Below are 20,817 nucleotides of genomic sequence, written 5' to 3' on the forward strand. Positions count from 1 at the left end.
TATGGGAGGAAAAACAAACCAAATTTAGAAATATACATATAGATACAAATATATATATATATATATTAAAACAATATATAATTTTTTATATATTAAAATAATATATTTTTATTTTCTATAAACATGATTAGATATGAGTCATACATTTAAATCAAATTAAATATATATATTGATTTAAAAGGGACATTTTTGTCATTGTACCTTAAGACCCACATTCAATGCACCAGGGTAGTGTGCTCTTTTTAAAAAAACACACAAGGTAAAATGATATTTTATTTTTTACAAGGACTTATATGAATATTTTTAATAACATTGAAGGTAATTTGTAATTTATCCCTATTTTAGACACTTTTTGTTTATTGATATTTCTAGTTCCTTTTTTTTTTAAAATCTATAATAAATAAATCATAATTTTCAATATTTAATTATATACTAATATGTTTTTGCAGTTATCGAGAAATATCCATATACTCGACGGATATGGCATTTGACAATGGGGTAAATTACATTTTTGGTCTCATAAGTGGACCAATTTTCAATTTTAGTCCCACGATCAGGTCAATTTGTATATTTAGTCACATATGTAGATGTTTTTTAATCATGTATGATTGATTTTGCTCAACTCTTACATGACAAGTGTGTGTGGTCTTGCAAGATTACTGTCGCTCAGTGCTCAATCATTTGTGATTACTTTGGTCAGTACAGTATGCGCACTCTCTCCTCTGATATCTAATCAAAGTTTTACTGCTTTAAAGCAAAATTGCCTCAGCAAAATCCATTTCCAGTTGTCTTGTTAACGCGCAAAAAGCAATGCTGCTGGTCCGATCATGTCTATAAATGTGCCCATGTTCTGTTTGTGGATTGCTCTGTAGTAGGTAAGGTTGTAGAAAGCCATGGCTGTGGGTGTGGCGATAAAGAACGATGGCAGGCAATACACTGGAAGAATCACATGGTTCGTGCTGCTTTCTTGCATGATTGCAGCTTCCGGAGGAATGATTTTCGGCTACGATGTCGGGGTTTCAGGTTCTCATCAATTATATTCGTTAATGATCGATGATTCCATTACATGACACTGATGAGGTGTAGTTTGTGTTAGTCCATGTTAATTTGCTACTAAACATGAAACTGTTTTGAGTAGATTTGGATTTGAACGAATGATTTCAAACAACTCTATAGTACTAAAGTGATTTGCAATCCTTCACAATATTACTAAAAATAGCTCGATAGAGAATTGAAGCGTTACAAATGCTTTGCGACATAGAGTTGCCCAAATAAGCACTCAGGGTTTATTATTATGGATTTGGGATCCTTAACTCTAAATCCATCGATCCAGACACGACTTTTAACTAATTTGATACGTGAGTTTTTACATGAAGGCGGGGTGACTTCGATGGAGCCGTTCTTGAAGAAATTCTTTCCAAGGGTTTACAGGAAGATGAAAGAGGACACAAAGATGAGCAACTACTGCAAATTCGACAGCCAATTGCTGACATCTTTCACATCCTCACTCTACATAGCCGGCCTTATTTCTTCTTTCTTTGCTGCAATCGTGACTCGGAACTATGGCCGGAAACCGTCGATCATCGTCGGTGGAGTAACCTATATGGCTGGTGCTGCCCTTGGTAGTGCAGCTTATAATGTTTACATGCTCATAATTGGTCGTCTGCTGCTTGGCGTCGGGCTTGGATTTACCAATCAGGTATGGCACAAAATCAGCTTGTGCAGAAATGTTCCTTCGAATGAATAAGAACCCTTTTCCTCTAAAAAACAAATGTATTGCAATAACTTCTGTTTTTCTGCTTTTTAATGTATGTTTTGTCTGTGACGTATAATTGCTTAGGGAGGTCAACATGGAAACCGAGAAAAGAAATCTAATTCACCCCTCTTAATGGAAAAAAAATAAAACAACAATTTACCTTTGTGTGTTACAAAAAATAAAGTAATTTATCCTCTTGACGCGTTTGGTGAATCACAATATGCTTTTTTCCATTTATGTAATTTTTTAATTTTTTAATTTAAAATTTAAAATAATATTTATATCCTTATTTAATAACCGTTGGATCTTAATCAATATACGATTTGAATTTAACTAATAAATCAATGATATAAATTTTATCTAATTCAAATTAACTGTTTAAATTTTAAATTAATTATAAAATTAAAACTATATATTATATATAATTAAATTTGAAAATATAATTACACTTTTATAATAAAAATTGTTTATATGTATGTGTTTATATACATAATTATACATATATATATGTATAGAGAGAGAGAGAGAGAGACTCGTAAGGGGGCTGCGCATCTGGGCGTGGGGGAGGCTGATCTGGGCGTTTGAAGAGGGCGAAGGAAGGAGGTGGCGACGGGGGAGAAGAAGTAAACGGGAAGAGGTCAGGGAAAGGGGGAGGGTGGGGAAGCCTGATCTGGGCATCGAAATGGGGCCGAGGAAAGGGTTGGCAACGGAGGAGGAGGAGGAGGAAAGAGGAGGGGGCAGTGGTAGTCCGACTATAGGAAGAGAAAGAAGAAAGAAAAAGAAAATCTATATTATTTTTATATAATAAATATATAATTTTTAATATATTAATATTATTTTTATAAATATATATATGTTAAATTAAATATTATATATAATAATATTTTTATTGAATAAAAATGATGCTCAAATATACATGGGGCGCGTGTAGTGTATCGTTGGATTTAGGGGGGTATTTTGCTTTATTTTTAATAACACAGGGGATAAGTTGTTGTTTTATTTTTTTATAAAGGAGTAAATTGCTCATTTTGCTTAACACAGGGGGTAAATTGCATTTTTTCCACCGAGAAAATGAATAAATATTGAGCAAATTATAATTACAGAATTTATCGCAAGAAACTCAATGTTAGTGAAGTTCCCACTAGGAAAAATATGATTTTTTATTACAGTTAATTATTATAGTAATAAAAAAAAATGGTGAATACAAATTAATCATGGTTCTGCAATGACCATTACCCATTGTTTCTATAAGTAAGGCCAAAACATTAGCTACAGCTAAAATTATACCAAATGTTTAGATTATAGCTAAAATTATAGAAAATATTAATTACTTGTGGTAAAAATTAAAATTTTTGTATTGATTTTGTTTTATATTTGTTAATAATATTGATTTATTATAATTTTTAAATAGAAGTCATCCGTAGTGCAGCAAAAAATAATTTTTGTTATAGTGTACTCAGTGAAAATAAGCAACACGGAATTCCTAGAACATGGATCTACATAGATTTTCCACAGAATAAGTTGCTAATTATTTACGATGATAATTTTACAAAAAAAAAATTGTCATTAATTATTTATAGTTAGTGATAATTTTACACAAATATTGTACTTATATTAAAATTATGAAATCATTGTGCTGGTAAAATAAGAACTCGTGGTTAGGTATAAAATTAATTATCGTGGTCATATAATTTTTGCTAATATTTTTTTTTGGATAATTGTATTTTTGGTCCCATATGTTAACATTTTTTTTCTATTTAGTCCCCGTTCGTTACAATTTTCTCATATTGTATCTCATAAATTAAAATTTTTCTCAATTTTAGTCATCACATATATTTTTCTGCTTAAATTAATAGAGCTATTAGCATTTTCATAGATTTTTTTATTAATAATTAGATGAAAAGTACTAACATTGAGAAAATTATGCAATATGAAAAAATTTTAACAAATGGAATTAATTGATGTGGTCGGGGTTTTTACGAAGGAATGCACTCGAAATTTTACCCGCGATACGATAACTCACAAGGTGAAAATACGATTTTCGAGGGAATTTTTTAGTAAGACTGGTCAGTATCAATGAATAGTAGTTAGTTTTAAAAAAGTAATATTTTTTAATATTTATAGTAATGTTGGAAGTTATATTGTGTGGTGGGTAGCATTTGTTTAACATGTGCCTCTTATATGTTAAATTATTTTTTTACCCTTACATATTAATATTTTTTTATCAATATACGTGAGGAATTAAATTGAAAAAGATAATATATGGGTCCAAAAATGTGGTTGTCCCTTCTATGCTGAATGGAGCTTCTGCCTTCTTTGCAGTCAGTTCCATTGTATCTTTCAGAAATGGCGCCATCCAAATACAGAGGAGCTTTCAACGTCGGTTTCCAGATATGTGTTGCCATTGGCTGCAATGCAGCGGCACTTACAAACTACGGCACGGTAAAGATCAAAGGCGGGTGGGGATGGCGAATTTCCATCGGAATGGCCGGTCTGCCTGCTGCAATTCTTGCATTCGGGGCACTTTTCCTCCCTGAAACACCAAACAGCCTTATCCAACACTGCAATGAACACCAAAGAGCCAAGAAAATGCTGCAAAAGATACGAGGCACTGACGATGTCCAAGCAGAACTGGACGATCTCATCGAAGCAAGTTATGCTTCAAAAGCCGTAAAACACCCTTTCAAGAACCTCATGCAAAGAAAATACAGGCCGCAACTTGTCATGTCCGTAGCAATACCATTTTTCCAACAAATAACTGGAATTAACGTTGTCGCCTTCTACGCCCCGTTGATCTTTCTAACTATGGGTTTCGGAGAGAGTGCTTCCCTCTTGTCTGCACTCGTGACTGGGCTTGTGGGCTCGGGTTTCACTGTCCTGACGGTATTCTTTGTCGATAAACTAGGCAGACGACCTTTGTTCCACATAGGTGGAGCTCAAATGTTCATTTCACTGATGCTGATTGGAGGGATCATGACAGCCAAACTAGGGGATCATGGTACTATGGAAAAAGGGTATGGATTAATAGTTCTGATCCTGATTTGCATATACATTTCAGGTTTCGGCATATCCTGGGGTCCATTAGGATGGGTTGTCACAAGTGAAATTTTCCCACTGGAAGTACGGTCCGTAGCACAAAGCATAGTCGTGGCTGTTAATCTCTCCATGACTTTCATTATTGCTCAGGTTTTCCTAGCAATGCTCTGCCATCTCAAGTCCGCAATTTTCTTCTTTTTCGGGGCGTGGGTTCTACTGATGTCCGCATTCGTCTATCTCTTGCTGCCTGAAACGAAGAACATTCCCATTGAGAAAATGGATCAAATCTGGGGAAAGCATTTTTTCTGGAAAAAGTTTATGGATAGTAGTCAAAGTCGTGAGAGCAACAAAACCGAGGCTGCATGAATGTTGTTGTATTATTACGTACTAAGTGGTGTGTGTTACCTCTTGATCGTTCTAGTATCTTGTTATCAACCGGGTGTTGTGCTTTGCATAACTTTTCTTACAAGTCCTTGTAGATTTCCCCTTGCTACTTTTGTGATATGTAAAATTGACTTCTCCTGATACAGGAGAAGGGTTTTACACATTGAATTTTTAAGTTGCAAACTCTATTTTACAAGTATTTGTATATATAAGCTTTATAAAAGTGTTTCTCAGCTTCTAATTTTAAAAAAGTAACTTTTGAGATGTTTGGAATGTCATCTTTTTTATTTTTTTGAACTATTAAAAAAACGTTTTTAGATCAAATGTTAGCATGGAAGCACCGTTCTATTTGCTTTGATTTTTTTGTAAATAAATAAAAAAAAGAAAAATACTTTACCATTACTATAATAGTCTGGCGAGTTACTCAACTTTTCGATCAAAGTTGTACCAAAATTGATATTTTTTCAGTTTTATGGGACCAAAATGAAACTCTAGTAACTTAGGAGACTAAAACGAGAATGACATAAAATTAGGGGATGAAAATTACTTTTAAGCCCTTGGAGAAATGCGTGAAAGACATGGGGCCACTTAATCTTCATCAATGTACTAGGCCACAGCTGTGGTTGATGCATCCTCAATCAATTCACTCAGTGCTTGAGAAGTCAACTATAACACTACCAATTGGGGTCCAGATCGAGGTCCAGGTGTTCCTCCCCACTAACCTTCTCACGCCTTAAAAAGAATCGGCTGGATTCTTGGTCCTACATTGCATGTTCATCATCTACGTATCAAATTCTTTATATAAATAGCGTCAAATATGATATGAATAAAAATTAGATTCCCAAAAAGAGAATATATTTATTTTTGGAAATATAGGGATCCATGAAATCTGAGGTACAACAGTGACAATGCTCATATTATTTGTTTTAAATTGATTATAAACCAATCCAAATTTCTAGTATATTATATTCGGAGTTATTTTTGGCTTTTTTTAAAAACTAACTATTCAAAGAAAAATTCTTGTTCGAATCAGGTTTGGCCGAATCAAACCAATCGCATAGTAAGTGTATCTCACTTGCTATGTAATTGGTCACTTTACCTAAATTGTATATCAATTACACACAAGTGTATTGTACTTGTTATATGATTTATCAGGTTCGATAATATGATTAATCAAACACGAATACCAATTTATCTCGAGTTATGAACACGAAGCACACTAACTAATATAAAAATAGAAATACGGGCATTTACAGTGAATAAAATAAGATATTCGACCCAATTCTAACCGGTAAATTTGGGTGATGTAGTACAATTTCTTACTGTTAATTTACTCTAGTGGTTGTTTGAGAGAGACGTGTACAACTCTAACCAAATCTCTAGTAATTCCGATGTGGTTGCCCTGCTCAAGGAGATAACTCAGATACCCTCCATTTGCAGACACTATAATTCTACCCTTATCTTGGAAGAAGAAGAAGAAGATAGAGGATGAATTTTAAGAGCAATTGATTGGGAAAATATCAAATCGCAGTTATTCTAATTGCGTGTTGATCCGGGTCGAAATCCACGACTTTCTTGGTCGAGCGAGCTGGTCTTCCAAGCGGTTCGAAATCGCTACCTCTCCCAAACTAGTGATTGGACCCTGACGAAAAAGCAGATCGTTAGGCTTGTTGGGGTGGCCTCCCATCTAAGACCCTTCGATACTTAATTCAGTGTTTGGTTATGAGGTCGTAAGAGTAAGCGGCTTAGCAAGCTGAGGAGCTGGAACAATCGAAAAGTAAAAGGTTATGAAGTCAATGTACCATTAATGCACTGACGGTGATTATTTATAGAGTGGAGTTGGGGGTTTGGTTGATCCAATGCGCATTGATCACGTGTTTCGGGTCCTCGAGCCGGGTCACTACCCGAATCGGTAAAAAAGGCACGGATCATGCTGATAAACTTGTAATTTTGTACCCTCTCGAGGGCAAAATTATCCTTTTACAATAATTTAGGATTTTATCCATACCACGTGTTTTGCTCATAAAATTTTTCTATAATAGTAACTTTTAATTTGACAGCGGTCACAATCGTGTTTACCTCAATGCTATTTTCAACTCCTCACTAACTCATTCTTCATTATGAAATTATTCTATTGCTGCTTTCCGGACATTTTTCTAATATATCAAACATGTTTCCCTTTTGACAATTTTGATATTTTATCATTAATATTATTTTTCCTAGTAATTATATTCAATTATGGGTTCATTTTAAAAATTGAATAATTAAAATACCAAAATGAAATTAGAGAAAAAGTTATCGAAATTAACAATAAATATTGAAGCGAATTGGAGTTTATTCGTACCACAAGAGTCGAAAAATATTCACGAAAATTCTAAAACAAAAGGAGAACTGGCCTGCAAAATAGGGGTTAGCACTCTGATGCTTGCATCAGTCGTAATTTGTCTTACTAAATAAATAAATGAAAAACTCAAAATAGAGAAAAATGCAATTTTACTCCTATAACTTATGGGGGTGGCACTTTTGTCCTGCATGAATTGATTTTCGTAATTTAGTCCTGTAAATTGAAAATTTTGCCAATTTTCGTCGTTGGCCGGATAATTGTATGTGACTTGCACATTACTCCATTAAATTACAATTTTAGTCCTGTAACTTAGACGACATCGGTATTTTTAGTCTTATAACTTGTAAGAATTGACATTTTTTATTCTGCATAAAACCGTCAATGTATCTTGTGATGTCAAAAAGACATTTGACATGTCATCCTTACTATCAACCGAAACATCCTACTTGATTGTACTCATTTCTAGACATCAATTCTTAGCCTGCCAAATAGATGGGCCATAAGCGTGTATTATGTATATGATAAATCAAGATAAAAATTAAGAAATAATTTCAATTGTCCCATTTTTGTTATCGTCGGTGAATCTTAATCTCTATATTTCTATTACATTATGTTACCAATTTTATTGTGATCAACCAACAGAATTTGTTTACCAATAAATAGGAAGACCAAAAGGGGCAAAAGAAAATTAAAAAAAAAAATCTAAAATACGAACTTGTATTATTTAAAGTGATAAAATTTTCCCTACGGTAATCCAATTACCAATATATAAGTCCAATATAAGAATTAATAATTAAAAATTGAGATAACAAATTCAATTAAAAATAAATGAGAAATCAGTTGTAAAAAATGAATTAAATAAAAAAAAATTATCATTTGTTGAATCGATTAAACCGTTCGAATGAGCAACTCAAGGATTTAATATCAGGTTCGATTTTAGAAATATTATTACCTCATAGTATACATCATCTGTAATCATGTGGGTATAGTACTGCCCACTCAACCCAAAGACATCTGTCAAATTTTTATTGGTTTATAGCAAATTGAAGTAGTCTCATCAAAGTCAATTTTTCTTTTATGCCGTATCTCTACAGCAATCCTTGTAAACTCGAACCACTATTCTTGCTTATTACAAAAAGGTCCAAGACATGTTCATAATTGCAATCCTACCCCCACATGGTTCAGGCGCTACACACCATGGCCCAAAGTCTTTATTGTAATAATTAAGCATTTTTTTTCATTTAAATCGATTTTATATCAATATTCTATACTATTATAAGAAAAAACGTTTTGTCGTACCAATTTTTAAATACTCAAATTTATCCTATAAATTCATTTCTTCCCTTCATTTTTTTTGTTATATAGTAATTTTAGTATTTTTTTTAATAGTATCACAATTACATAATTTATTTTCTCTCACACCTTATTTCACATTTCTTTTTTTCTCAGCCCCTCCTTTTTTTTTTTATAAATTTTTTTATTTTTCTTTTCATCTTACAGCACAATTCTTTATTATATGCACTACAAGAAAATAGATATTAGCGATAAATTATCAAGTAATAATTTTAAAATTATCATTAATAATATATATTAAGTGACAATAATTATTGTCTTGTCACTATATAATTATGAGTGACAAAAATTATGTGTAAATTTGTTACTAAATACAATTATTGACACATCTACAGTGACAACATAAAATAGTGACGATTATTATTTGTTCTCACTATATTGTCACTATACATGAATCACTAACTGTATTTAATAACAATTTTATGCACATTTTTTTCTTAATTCATGTTAAATAATAATTTTTATATAATAATAATAATTATTAAAAGCATGAGATTTCTTATTGTAACAAAATAAACAGTATTGTCACTAAATATATATAATTAGTGACAATATTAAAATTATCACTTAGTGTTTTTTGTCACGAATCTCCTATTTTCTTGTAATAATGCTTGCGGGAGCATATGCAACCACGACTAATTTATACTATATATAATTGAAAAGCACATTATTGGTGTTTTCAATCTATTGCTATATTAATTTTTTAAAAAAAATTGAATAATTATTTAAAATTTTACACTCATCATGATTTTTCATAGCTAACTTTTGATAGTTTTTTTTTTCCTCATTTATTTATCTTATATATATATACATTATCTATTATATATTTTAAGTAATTTTTAACTTTATAAAATAAATAATATAATTTTAAGAAATATTTTATAAATATTATATATATATATATATGCAAAATGTCCCAAACTTACTTGTTTATTATAATTGAAGATTGTTGAATTGGTGGTATTTTTTATTTTGAATTTGTACTGACTTAACTCTGTGGAATGGAGTGGAGTGGACCTGAAGATTTGGGCCTCATGAATGGGCCTAGCATTTGTTTCCATCTCACATGAAGACTTTGGGGCTGATCTCGTGGGCTATTTAATTTTCAGATTGTCATTTTTGTTGGGCTTTTCCTTTGTTATCATGATTCCTATTGGTATGTAGAGTTTAGTGAAATTTGATAAATATAATTATTTTAACCAATTACAAAATATAATGGTTCATTTTTGGGATATTGCACCGTACTCCTCTGAAATTTATTGTAATTATATATTCGACTTTTTATAATTTGAAAAATTGCATCTAGTATTCCTTTATGTCTACAAATAGACCTCCCTTCCATTCGAAATTTACTAAATTTGTTAATATTAATAAAAAAAAATATATATAAAAATCTATATTTATCATCGATTGATTCGTTCCTAACCTATTTCAGGACAACCCTTGTACATCTCATACAATATTGCATATTTGGTCAAAAAGGATGTTGCTATATTGTATTTAGCCCTCTAGATTTTTTGATAAATTGGATGTATGAGATGCAATTCAGGTTGCACATTTTGTGATGTGATACCAATAGGTGGCATATTTAATATATATGTCGATACTTTGTCAAATTATGTGATTCTTTCAAATTATCAACTTATATGATTTTTTAAAATTATTCTACTAAAATTTTATCTTATTAATATAAATTATTTTGGTTCCTCATATTTAAATTTCAACTGCAATTCATTTCCTTGTACATAAATTTGCATAATTTTTTTTAATAAAAAGAATTTAATACTTTACAAGGCCTAATTAAATCACACGGGAATAAAGACGCTATTCATGATATATATTTAACCCCCATCAAATATTTTAATAAAAATTCAAACACAAATCATAGGTGGAAGAATAATAATTGAGAATATGACTAGACCTAGTTCAGGCCAAACATATTTCATTATATATGGTGGTCAAATTATGAATAACAGTACAATAATTAATATTAATTTGATTTATCAGATCTATCAATATAAAGAATATATCATAAATAATAAATCAAGAAAGAAATACTTAAAAAAAAAATAAATACGCACAAGACCTCGTAGTACAATGAAATGTTTGAACATTTCCCTTTATACGTAGTATTTGTGGAACGTACTTCAATTCTAGAGGAAAATAAAAGCATAAAAGATGGGAAAGGGGAAGATGAGAGATGGTAGAGTCTGAAATTGAGAAGAAAAGTTTACTTGTACTAGAATCTCTAGAAATTGTCCTTTTGTTGTCGAATTGTTTGATCACACCTTCAACTCTGTTCACATGTTGATTTGCCCATTGTCAATGCCACCCAATGTGTCAGACTATCCCATTTACCTCATTTTTCTTTCATAATCTATCTATCTCCTGCCCTGCCATCGAATCATACTAAAATCCCATAAATTTTTATTCAAATAAACACATGTAAGACATTATAAATAGATTGAAATAATACAACTTAATCGTGTCCTATCATGAATTTATTGCGGGTAAAATCTCGTGCTTCGTATTTTACTTATGGATCAATTTAAAATACAGCAAACAAGCAACTGGGCAGACCCGATTAGCTGGAACGTTCGGCTCAATTCGGCCTATTAGTGTCTAGCTAGTGGTGGTCCTCGTCCGCCCATCAAGCTTTGTCCGGTGATAGATCTTTCCATCCCAACAAGCCATCAAACCCTAACTACTGTTCATCTGCAATAATTGCACAAAACAAATCTGCAGTACTCTCCACGCATGTTACCTGCCCCAGTTCATCATTATTACTCAGTAGTAATAACTCTCAGTTAGCAATGTGATTCCAGTACTGAAACTATCCCTAATTTTATGTTCTTACCAATAAATGTTGAGTGTATCAAATCTTGAAAAAGAGAAAGAAAACATGTTGTGATAATCAGCTGTGTTCAATTTTCAACTACGTTGTCATATTCAGAACTGATTATCGTGTACGGCAGCTCATTCAGACCACTACCTCAAAGCAAATTAGCAGCGTCAAAGATCCCACACCTGCCATGGACCATATATGTTGCCCTTTCACACATATCAACTCATGATCAGTATCAAACATCAAATTACAGGAAAATTGCAATTTACGTTCCACAATTGACCTTTTTGCAATTCTCATCCTATTGTTTTAGCACTCACCAGATTTAATCTCACAAGTCATAAAAACTTGCGATTTTAGTACCAACCACAAATTTCGTCGAATATTAACAGAGTATGTTAAAATCACGTGCTTCCTTTATTAAATCAGTGGTCAGTTACTTACCGGAGCACGTGGAAATCACGTTCACCCTCTATTAAATATTAGTGAAATTTGTAGTTGAGATTAAAACTATAAAATTTTTGTGATTTAACGGACTAAAATAAAAAAGAAAGTCAATTGTAGGATATAAATTGCAATTTTCCCGTCAAATTACACAGACAGATGACCGTGTTGCTTTGGCAGGTCAGATAGTTGTGCTGGAAAAAGTGTTAACACAAGTGTTTGTCGAGTGGGCACGCACATCACGACATGTCAAAAATGTTTTGCAACTTTCGTAGCTCATGATGTTGGTGCGTAATTAATGACAAGTGAAAAACCCTAAACCCATGATCTAGACAGCATTTGTTATCGATCTTTCGATCTCGGGAGCTCGCGCGGTACAAAGAAAGAGAAGCTCGTACGTATTTCTTTTGTTATAAAGTAAAGCTACATGGGCGGGTTAATGGTTCACCACTGGGCCATTAAATCACAGAGTTGATATCTTTTCACTTTTCATTCTCTAATCAAAATAGGGTTCGTCACATATAATTACATGGTCTTTAAAAATATAAAATTACACTCTTTTGTTGAAAAAATAAAAGGAATTTAAGCATTATAGATACATCCAAGAGCATAATGGTCATTTTTATTAAATTTATTATTTACTTATATAATTAACTTTTTTAATCTAAGGCTAAAATGGGCATTTCAATACGTACTTTCGTATGGGTTTAACTTTTAAACGTTTTTTTCCTGATAAGGCGTAATTTCTTGTTTTAAAAGAGAACTTAGACAAATTAATTATCCATCTAAATAATATTAAATGAATACAAAATACTGTGGATCCAACTCACTTAAGAATTTCAGAGGCATTGTCTCTAAGTGCATCGGGTTCGAAACTAATGACCGTTCATGGTTCATTCCAAGGGTAGTGTTCCTAAGTTAATTGGGTTCAAAACTAATGACTATTTATTCCCTTCAAAAGAAAAAAAAACTAATGTCCGTTTATGGTTTGCGGCTCCCGCTAGCCTGAGGAAATTTGCACACAATGGGATTTAAATACGAAACTTTTCACTAAATAAATCAATCCACACACATGAATGCGCGCAGTGGGGACCTTACACTATTGCGCCAATCGTTGGGGTTATTCAGCCATTACTTAGATCTACACAAGACGCAACTAACTTTTTGGATGATTTGCCACTTTCTGTAGCTGAAAGTGTTTGAAAACCTTTATTGATTAGTTAGACATACGAAGTAGTTGATTGAAACTCAGAAAGCTACATTGACTAGCGAAATTATTTAGAAACAAGTCACACATAAATCTCACCCAACTTTCATTGATGTGCTTTGCATTATCTACATAAACTACTCTTTGGAGGGTCCAGACTCCAGATCAAGTGCACGCATCTGCTACTTGTATTTCTTATTTTTATAGGCAAATTTGAACAAATAGCATATCGAATAGATTAACAAGCGATGTAATATCGATCTTAGTGATCTTGTACGACTTGAGCTGTAGACGAATCTCTTTATGCCTCCTATAAGCAATGATTCTACGCTGGTCGCGAGAAGATAAATGTTTACATTCTAAAATTTGGGAGTCTTTTCGTTGTTAAAATCAATCTCTGTGGATTCGGCCCTACTCAATATTTTCACAAGTTTTAGTAGAATAATATTTTTGATGGATTCGACACTCGTCATTATCCAGAGATAAGTAATAATATTTGAGTTGGAGGATACCTATTGTGTTTTCTCTTTGACAGAACGTTATTTGAAATCGGTGGGTTAAGTTTCATAATTCTTATGACTCTGTGAGCTTCTCAACCGACGATTAATGTGAACTCACTCAGTATCTGTCTTACCAATTGATTAAAGTCAGAACTCAAACAAATCATTTTCTATAAGTTTGAATAAGCAATCAACAATTTTAATTTGATATTCATCTTATATTCTAAATTTTGGTCATAATATAGGAGTTGAGAAATGACCCTTTTATTTGTAGTTGGGGCCTTAAGATGTTTCAAGAATTTGATTTTGATAGCAACTTGGATTTTGGATCTGACTCGATTTGATCTGATATGACAGAATTCATTATTGCATAGTTTTTGTTTATGGGTTTTATATATGGGTTATGATCCCGAATAGCTCCACCCAACTCACCTATTTGTCATATATATATATATATATATATATATATATAATCTTAACCAAGAAATTGAAAACAACAAAAGCAAAAATAGAATGCAATAGGCGATTATTTTTTAAAAGAAAATGAGCAAAATAGATTATATAGAATTACAAAATGCAATTTCCAAAGTAGATAAAAGTTGGTTGGGCAGCTTTTGTGTCCACATAATGAAATAGACAATAATGAATTATTATTATTATTCGGGTGTCCATACCACCACCGAAATAAGTGGAATATAGAACCTAAGTTATCCACAAAGCATGTCTTAATGTTCTGACTTTATGCATAGAGGGATGAGTGGGATTCTTCCAAACTTCTCTCATTATTTGCTTGTAATAATCCTATTTCTATGTGCATGATTGAATGACATTACATATATTGAAAGGGGCGTTTTATTTGTTTCATAAATAAACTAGGCTAAATCACAATTATTTCGTTTAAAATTTGACATAAATATAAATATTACATTCATTATTTAGAATATTATCAATACCTTTCGATTTTAATGATCGTCTAATATATAGTTAGTTGAATTTATTAATCTTCGTTAGATTTTCATCAATTTTTTATGGTGAACTGATCGATACGTTTATGGACTATGAATTATAACTTATTTTTTGAAATTTTTTTTATGGGTTAAGTGGGTAATTTTTTATAACTTTTCAAATTTTTTCATCCACCTCCTTTAATTTTTATAATTAATAATTTATTTTTAAAAAAATAAAAAATACATCAAGGGTGAACTTAGATGATAGTTTTAGACTTCCTTTCAAAGAATACATAATTTCGTCAAATATATGGGATATCTGTATTTTTTCAAATAATGAGAGAGTACTCGTAATTACGCCAAATTTTATGGGAGCTCGTCGTAATTTATCCTACAAATTATTCTATTTTTATTATTTTTTAATATATCCGAGTATCAAGACTAGTAATATATCATTTCCATTCGACACTGTCATAATTTTTATTTTCCTAATTATTATTATTATTACTATTTTAGTTAGTGCGAGAACGGTTGTATTGAGACATGATGATCAGTCTTTGTCTTAGCAAAAGACAAAATCAAAAAAATTTTAATTATATAATAAGTGCATTATATTTATCATATATTGGTTTGATGTGGCCTGACCATCGTTGAGCACGCCATTTGCTAATTAATACCCAACAGCCGCCGGGCCGGAAAGAAACTCGACACATATACGAAGTCGCCATCCATCCCCTGATTCTGGCAATCCATAAGCACCTATGAGCGTGTTTTCTCTATCGACGACTCTTTCACCGCATGATTACCCCCAAGCTATGGCACCCTCCCATTTTCACGCATAATTTGATCTGATAGTTGCTTAATTGATTATGAAAAGATTGATTTTTTAATAAATAATTTCAAAAATGTGATGATAGCCTTTTAATTTTTTATTTTCTTTTTTTGAAAAAATGCAATTTACCCTATGTAATATAAGAAATAAGCAAAACAAATTCTTGTGGGGAAAAAAAAATTAAATTACAACTTGATTTTGAAAAATGAAGCAAATTATGCCCCTATCTAACCCATTTATAGATGGGATAATTCGTTTCATTTTTCAAAATACAGAGAGGTAATTGCTATTTTTTTTTCACATGGGGTTTTTTGCTAATTTCATATATCATAGGGGGTAAATTGCATTTAACCCAATTTTTATTTTTTTTGTATTACATAAATTCCACCAATACATCAATATACTAAGAACAATAAACAACAAATTGCAATAGCTCTCGATTTAATTAATCAATACATCAATATGACTAAAAACACAATAACTAAACACAAACAGAGATAAAACCCACAAATTCGATGGATCTCAACCTCATGACCTCAAACTTATTTATAGGACCTCAACCTTAATCTCAACTACTAGCCTTTAAATTTACGATCTTATGGATTATTTAAATACAAATTATGACTAAATTCCAACACTACTGTAATTAAAATAAAATTACAGGCAAAATCTATTGGGAGAAGAATAGTTGCTGGAGAACCGATGAGTAATCAAAGGATAAGTATAGGAAAACCATAGTTTTAGATAGGATTTTGATTAAGGATAATGAAGGAGCATAACGGATAATTATGTAAGCAATAATGTGGTGGGATATATTTCTTTTTTTTCTGGGGTGATTCGATTACATCATAAATATTAATTATCAATAATTAATACATCAATTATTTATATTAAATATTCATAATTGATTAATAATATTATAATTACAATAAACCATAAATAACTATTAAAATAGATCAACATTAACAGAGTTGGCTAGATTTGAACTCATGCCTCATCATTGTGGAGTCTCATTTTCGTCAAATTGACCATTATGGTGGAATTAAAAATTGTATATTTTAGCTTTCGACAAAACATGATATGAATAGGTATTGCAATGTGGCCGGTGTAGTCGGGGCCTCGCTTGGGGTGGGTTTGGTACACTTTTTGGCCGATCTCGGATCAGTTCGGGTCCAACAAATTAAAAATCGGCTAGGTGAGGAGTGGATATCAGATTTTAAACCCGACTTGATGAAACCACAATCCGCCCCGCTATTTTTTTTATATATATATTTATGTATGCATGTATAATACTACTTAGTAGGAAATTATGGTGTTAAATTTAATTTTTTAATAATTTTACATATATCCAACTCCATATAAAAAAATATAGAAAATAAAAAAATTAAATGAATGTATTATTTGTATTATATAATTTATTATAAACCAAAAACTATGTTAAAGTACTTAAAGTTAAAATAATACTACCTTTGGACAAAAAAATAAAAACTTAGTTAAATTCAACAGCACCAATCTCGGGTCCGGACATACCTGCCCCCGTTGCCATCCATAGGTATGCATGTAATTTGATTTTTGAAAATACGACAGATCTATTAAAATAGACTACATACTTGCATTCGGAAGACTCAAACTCACGACCTCTTAAAAATGAGACCAAATAACGATAAAAAGTTATATTTACAATTAAACCGTTTAAATAGAGGGTCGAATGAGAATTAAAATTATAAATTAATGACAAAACAAAGAATGTATAATTTATTATGTTGATTAACACGATCCGATTCAACTAATTAAACTTAATAATTAAAAGTTTTGACGTTGAAAATGAAAAATATTTTGGGGCCTAAAGTCGTAACTAATGTCCCCTTCCTTCCTAAAGTGGACACCACTCCAAATTGCTCTCCGCTTCTCAAACATGTAAATCATGATCCCACCACTACACACCCATATGACGTTGCACTAACACTTGTATTTGTGCTCATCATTTATGCTGTCCAACCTATTAATTACCGATACATATATGCTGATTTGTGCTTTAGCAGTAGAGGGGATAAAGATTTTTTATGCTATTCATGGCCTCGACTACTTTTAATAGGAAAGTACACAAGTTGTTCAAATAGTGTCTTTTTTGTTTTTTGTTTGATAAATTACAATGTGATTTTCTATAATTTTTGTTATAATAATAATTAGTTTCTTGTTGTTTGATGCATTACAAATACCTTTCTAGAATTATTAGACGTCTGACAAAAATTCTCCTACAAAAGGAAAGTACACAAGTAGTTCAAATAGCACAATGGATTGTTATGAGCTTTTTGCCATAATTATAATTATTCTCTCGTTATTTAAAAAAATATAAATACCTTCATAAAATTAATAGACATTTAACAAAGATTTCCCTGAGCATAAGTTGTTACGAGAGGAAATTTGTTAAATAATCATTGATTCCATAGGGGTTTAGAAGAGTTTGTTGTATTTTTTTTCTTATACAAAAAATTAGAATCCAAAATTGAAAAATAAAATTATTTGTCGTTTGATTTTGATAAAAATGGATGTCAAATATTTAGGAATTCTAACATTTGAGTCATTGAAATACGGGGAAGAAGATGATATGATTTGACTTATTATTTTATTTTAATTTTACTACAAATTGTGTTTGGATAGAATGATTTGATAATGATATAAAAAAAATAATTTCAAACGACTTCATATTAAAAAATATTAAAAATCACCAGTATTTCACAAAATATAGTTTAAAATGAGAGTTGAATGATCCAAATAACCCCGAATGATTTGCTATTAAGGATCTGGAATCCCTACCTTCAAATTCATTAATCCAGACATAACACTTAAAAATTGTATACTCTATTAGGTTTAAAAATTTTGGTTGCATATAAATCAGGTATAATTATATTTACATTCCTTAATCTATAGTCAATATATAAATTATTTTTGTATTTTGCATAATTACAAAAATTATTCCTACCAGTCAAAAAATAGGAGTAGTTTGAGTAATGATGTTGACGTTTCTAAGCGGTCCATATGTATTTTTTTTAAAAAAAATTAAAGATGCATAATTTATATATAAAAAAAATTATAGCTCGGGTGGTGTAAATGAGGGAGAAACAGAGACACAGAAGTCAGGTGGACGGGATTTACAGTTTTAGTGGTTGAGCAGTGCAGTATATGAGAGACAAATGGTGCAATAATAATAAATTGATTAAAGGAAGAAAGATTGGGGTAAAAGTGGAAGGGTGTGACACCAACTGTCCCTGCAAATGGGAGTTGGCTCCACAAAAAACAGTCCATTTGGTGCTGTTATTGGGCATTCCAAGAATCACATTTTCACTCAACAGATTGTCACTTTTTCTTACATTCAACACTTTAATACACCAATTTTTGTCCAAATCTTTATTCCTCCTAAGCTACTTTTATATTTCTTAGCAGACAAGGAAATTCAAGTTTGGCATCATTGAGCCAATACTCTTCCATTTTCATGTCCCCAACTTTGTATCTCCTCATTTCATCGTTGATTAATTATGAGGAATAATTACACTTTTTTTTTTTTGAGGTTTAGTATAATTATTTGTAGACATTTAACACCTTTGAAGTTTGTTTTCGTCTAACAAATAAGCATCTTCGTTAGTCAAAATTCACCAAATTTGCTGATATTAACAAACAAACAAAAAAGTCTATATTTACTTTGGATGAACTTATTACTGACTTATTGCAGGTCAATCAAGTTTTTTTATGATCAAATTACCCTCATATGTCTTCACGCGTTAATACATGAGGAGGTATATCTTCTCCTTTATAAGGATAGTTTAGTCCGAAAAAAATTAATTGACCTGCAATAAGTCAGTAATAAATAATATCAATCTTTATATCAGCAAATCCAGTGAATATTGACTAATGGTTACATCATAGGAAGTGTACATGTAATTACACCAAACCTCAAGGGATGAGAGTGTTATTATCCCTAATTAATATCATCATTCTTTTTATTTCTTTGGAAAGAAATTGACTGTCAAATAGATTGTTTCCTATGCCTTAAATTGTTATGGTCTAAAAGTGAGGGAAAATCAATATTATTTATCATGGTTTCATTTTCAGCTCGTCTCCGGAATGAGCCAAAATATTTTCAGTGAAGAACACCATATCTTGGTGTTTTTCTCTCATTTGTCATAAATATTTATACATACATATATATATATATATATATATATATATAAAATATATGATTTGATAATGAATAATGACTTTTGTCTCCTAAAAAATAATATTCAACATACTACACTTATATATACATATATATAAATAAATATATATAAATAAAACATAATTTAACAATTAACAATGACTTTTGATTTGACTTTTTTTTTTCACATTGCATCCCATAAATTGATTTTTTTTTTCAAATTTTAGTATTCCGTTAATAATTAAACAAAAAATGTATGTAAAAATTAAATTTTATAAAATTCTCGACTTATAGAATACAATGCAAAAAAATCGTAAGAGATGAGATTAAATTGAAAAAGATCATAACATATTGGACAAAAAATGGGCATAATTTTCCTTATTTTAAAAATGGCAAGTTGTGGTGAAGGGGGTAATATGATTGAACCAATTATTATTGAGGAATACATATATGTGTGTGCTCCAAAGCTAAAGGGAAAAGGGGAATGGGCAATGATTCCATCCATGTGCAGAATTTGCAGCTGAGGAATTAATATTTTAGCTCTACTTTAATTAATGTAATGAGAGCCGCAAGACATTCTTTGTTCAGTCGCAGAATAGATTCAGTTTTCAACTGATGTTACTGTCGGAATTGAAGGTTGGTAGTGCGATATTGTCTGCTTCTTTCTGATCTCAGCTTTGGGCTCTCAAAGTAAACTTAGAAGCATCAAAGCCCACCGCTTGTTTGGACCATTTTTATAGGCTTTTCGGCTTTTCTTTCAATAGTCAAATTTTGTAGATATGGACGTTTTTGTTCCGTTTGAATGACCATTTTATTTATAAATTTAAGTTGTTGTAAAGAAGAATTATTTAATATTTAATATAGTAGCACATTCGGTTATGTGCTGGTGGTATTTTTTTTTGTCAATTCTTGCATGTGAAAATTACTTTTTTTTTTTTTTTCTTTTGCCATGAATGGGTGTGCAAGGTCGTTCG

The 20,817-nt window shown here is 31.1% G+C and overlaps 1 protein-coding gene across 1 annotated transcript; it reads left to right on the top strand.

Annotated features, from left to right (window-relative positions):
- Positions 683-5,369, top strand: LOC105160631 (hexose carrier protein HEX6). The gene is made up of 3 exons (XM_011078102.2): positions 683-1,023; positions 1,377-1,699; positions 4,079-5,369. Exons 1-3 carry the CDS (start codon positions 894-896, stop codon positions 5,156-5,158), a joined length of 1,533 nt encoding a protein of 510 aa, XP_011076404.1. The 5' UTR covers positions 683-893; the 3' UTR covers positions 5,159-5,369.

The sequence above is a fragment of the Sesamum indicum genome, linkage group LG4, assembly GCF_000512975.1.
Source record: "Sesamum indicum cultivar Zhongzhi No. 13 linkage group LG4, S_indicum_v1.0, whole genome shotgun sequence".
Lineage (NCBI taxonomy): Eukaryota > Viridiplantae > Streptophyta > Magnoliopsida > Lamiales > Pedaliaceae > Sesamum > Sesamum indicum.

Excerpts from the sequence above, each read along its gene's own strand:
- LOC105160631 (XM_011078102.2), top strand. The coding sequence starts at position 894 with ATGGCTGTGGGTGTGGCGATAAAGAACGATGGCAGGCAATACACTGGA. Across the intron at positions 1,024-1,376 it reads CTACGATGTCGGGGTTTCAG|GCGGGGTGACTTCGATGGAG; the intron begins GTTCTCATCAAT and ends TTTTACATGAAG. Across the intron at positions 1,700-4,078 it reads GGCTTGGATTTACCAATCAG|TCAGTTCCATTGTATCTTTC; the intron begins GTATGGCACAAA and ends CCTTCTTTGCAG.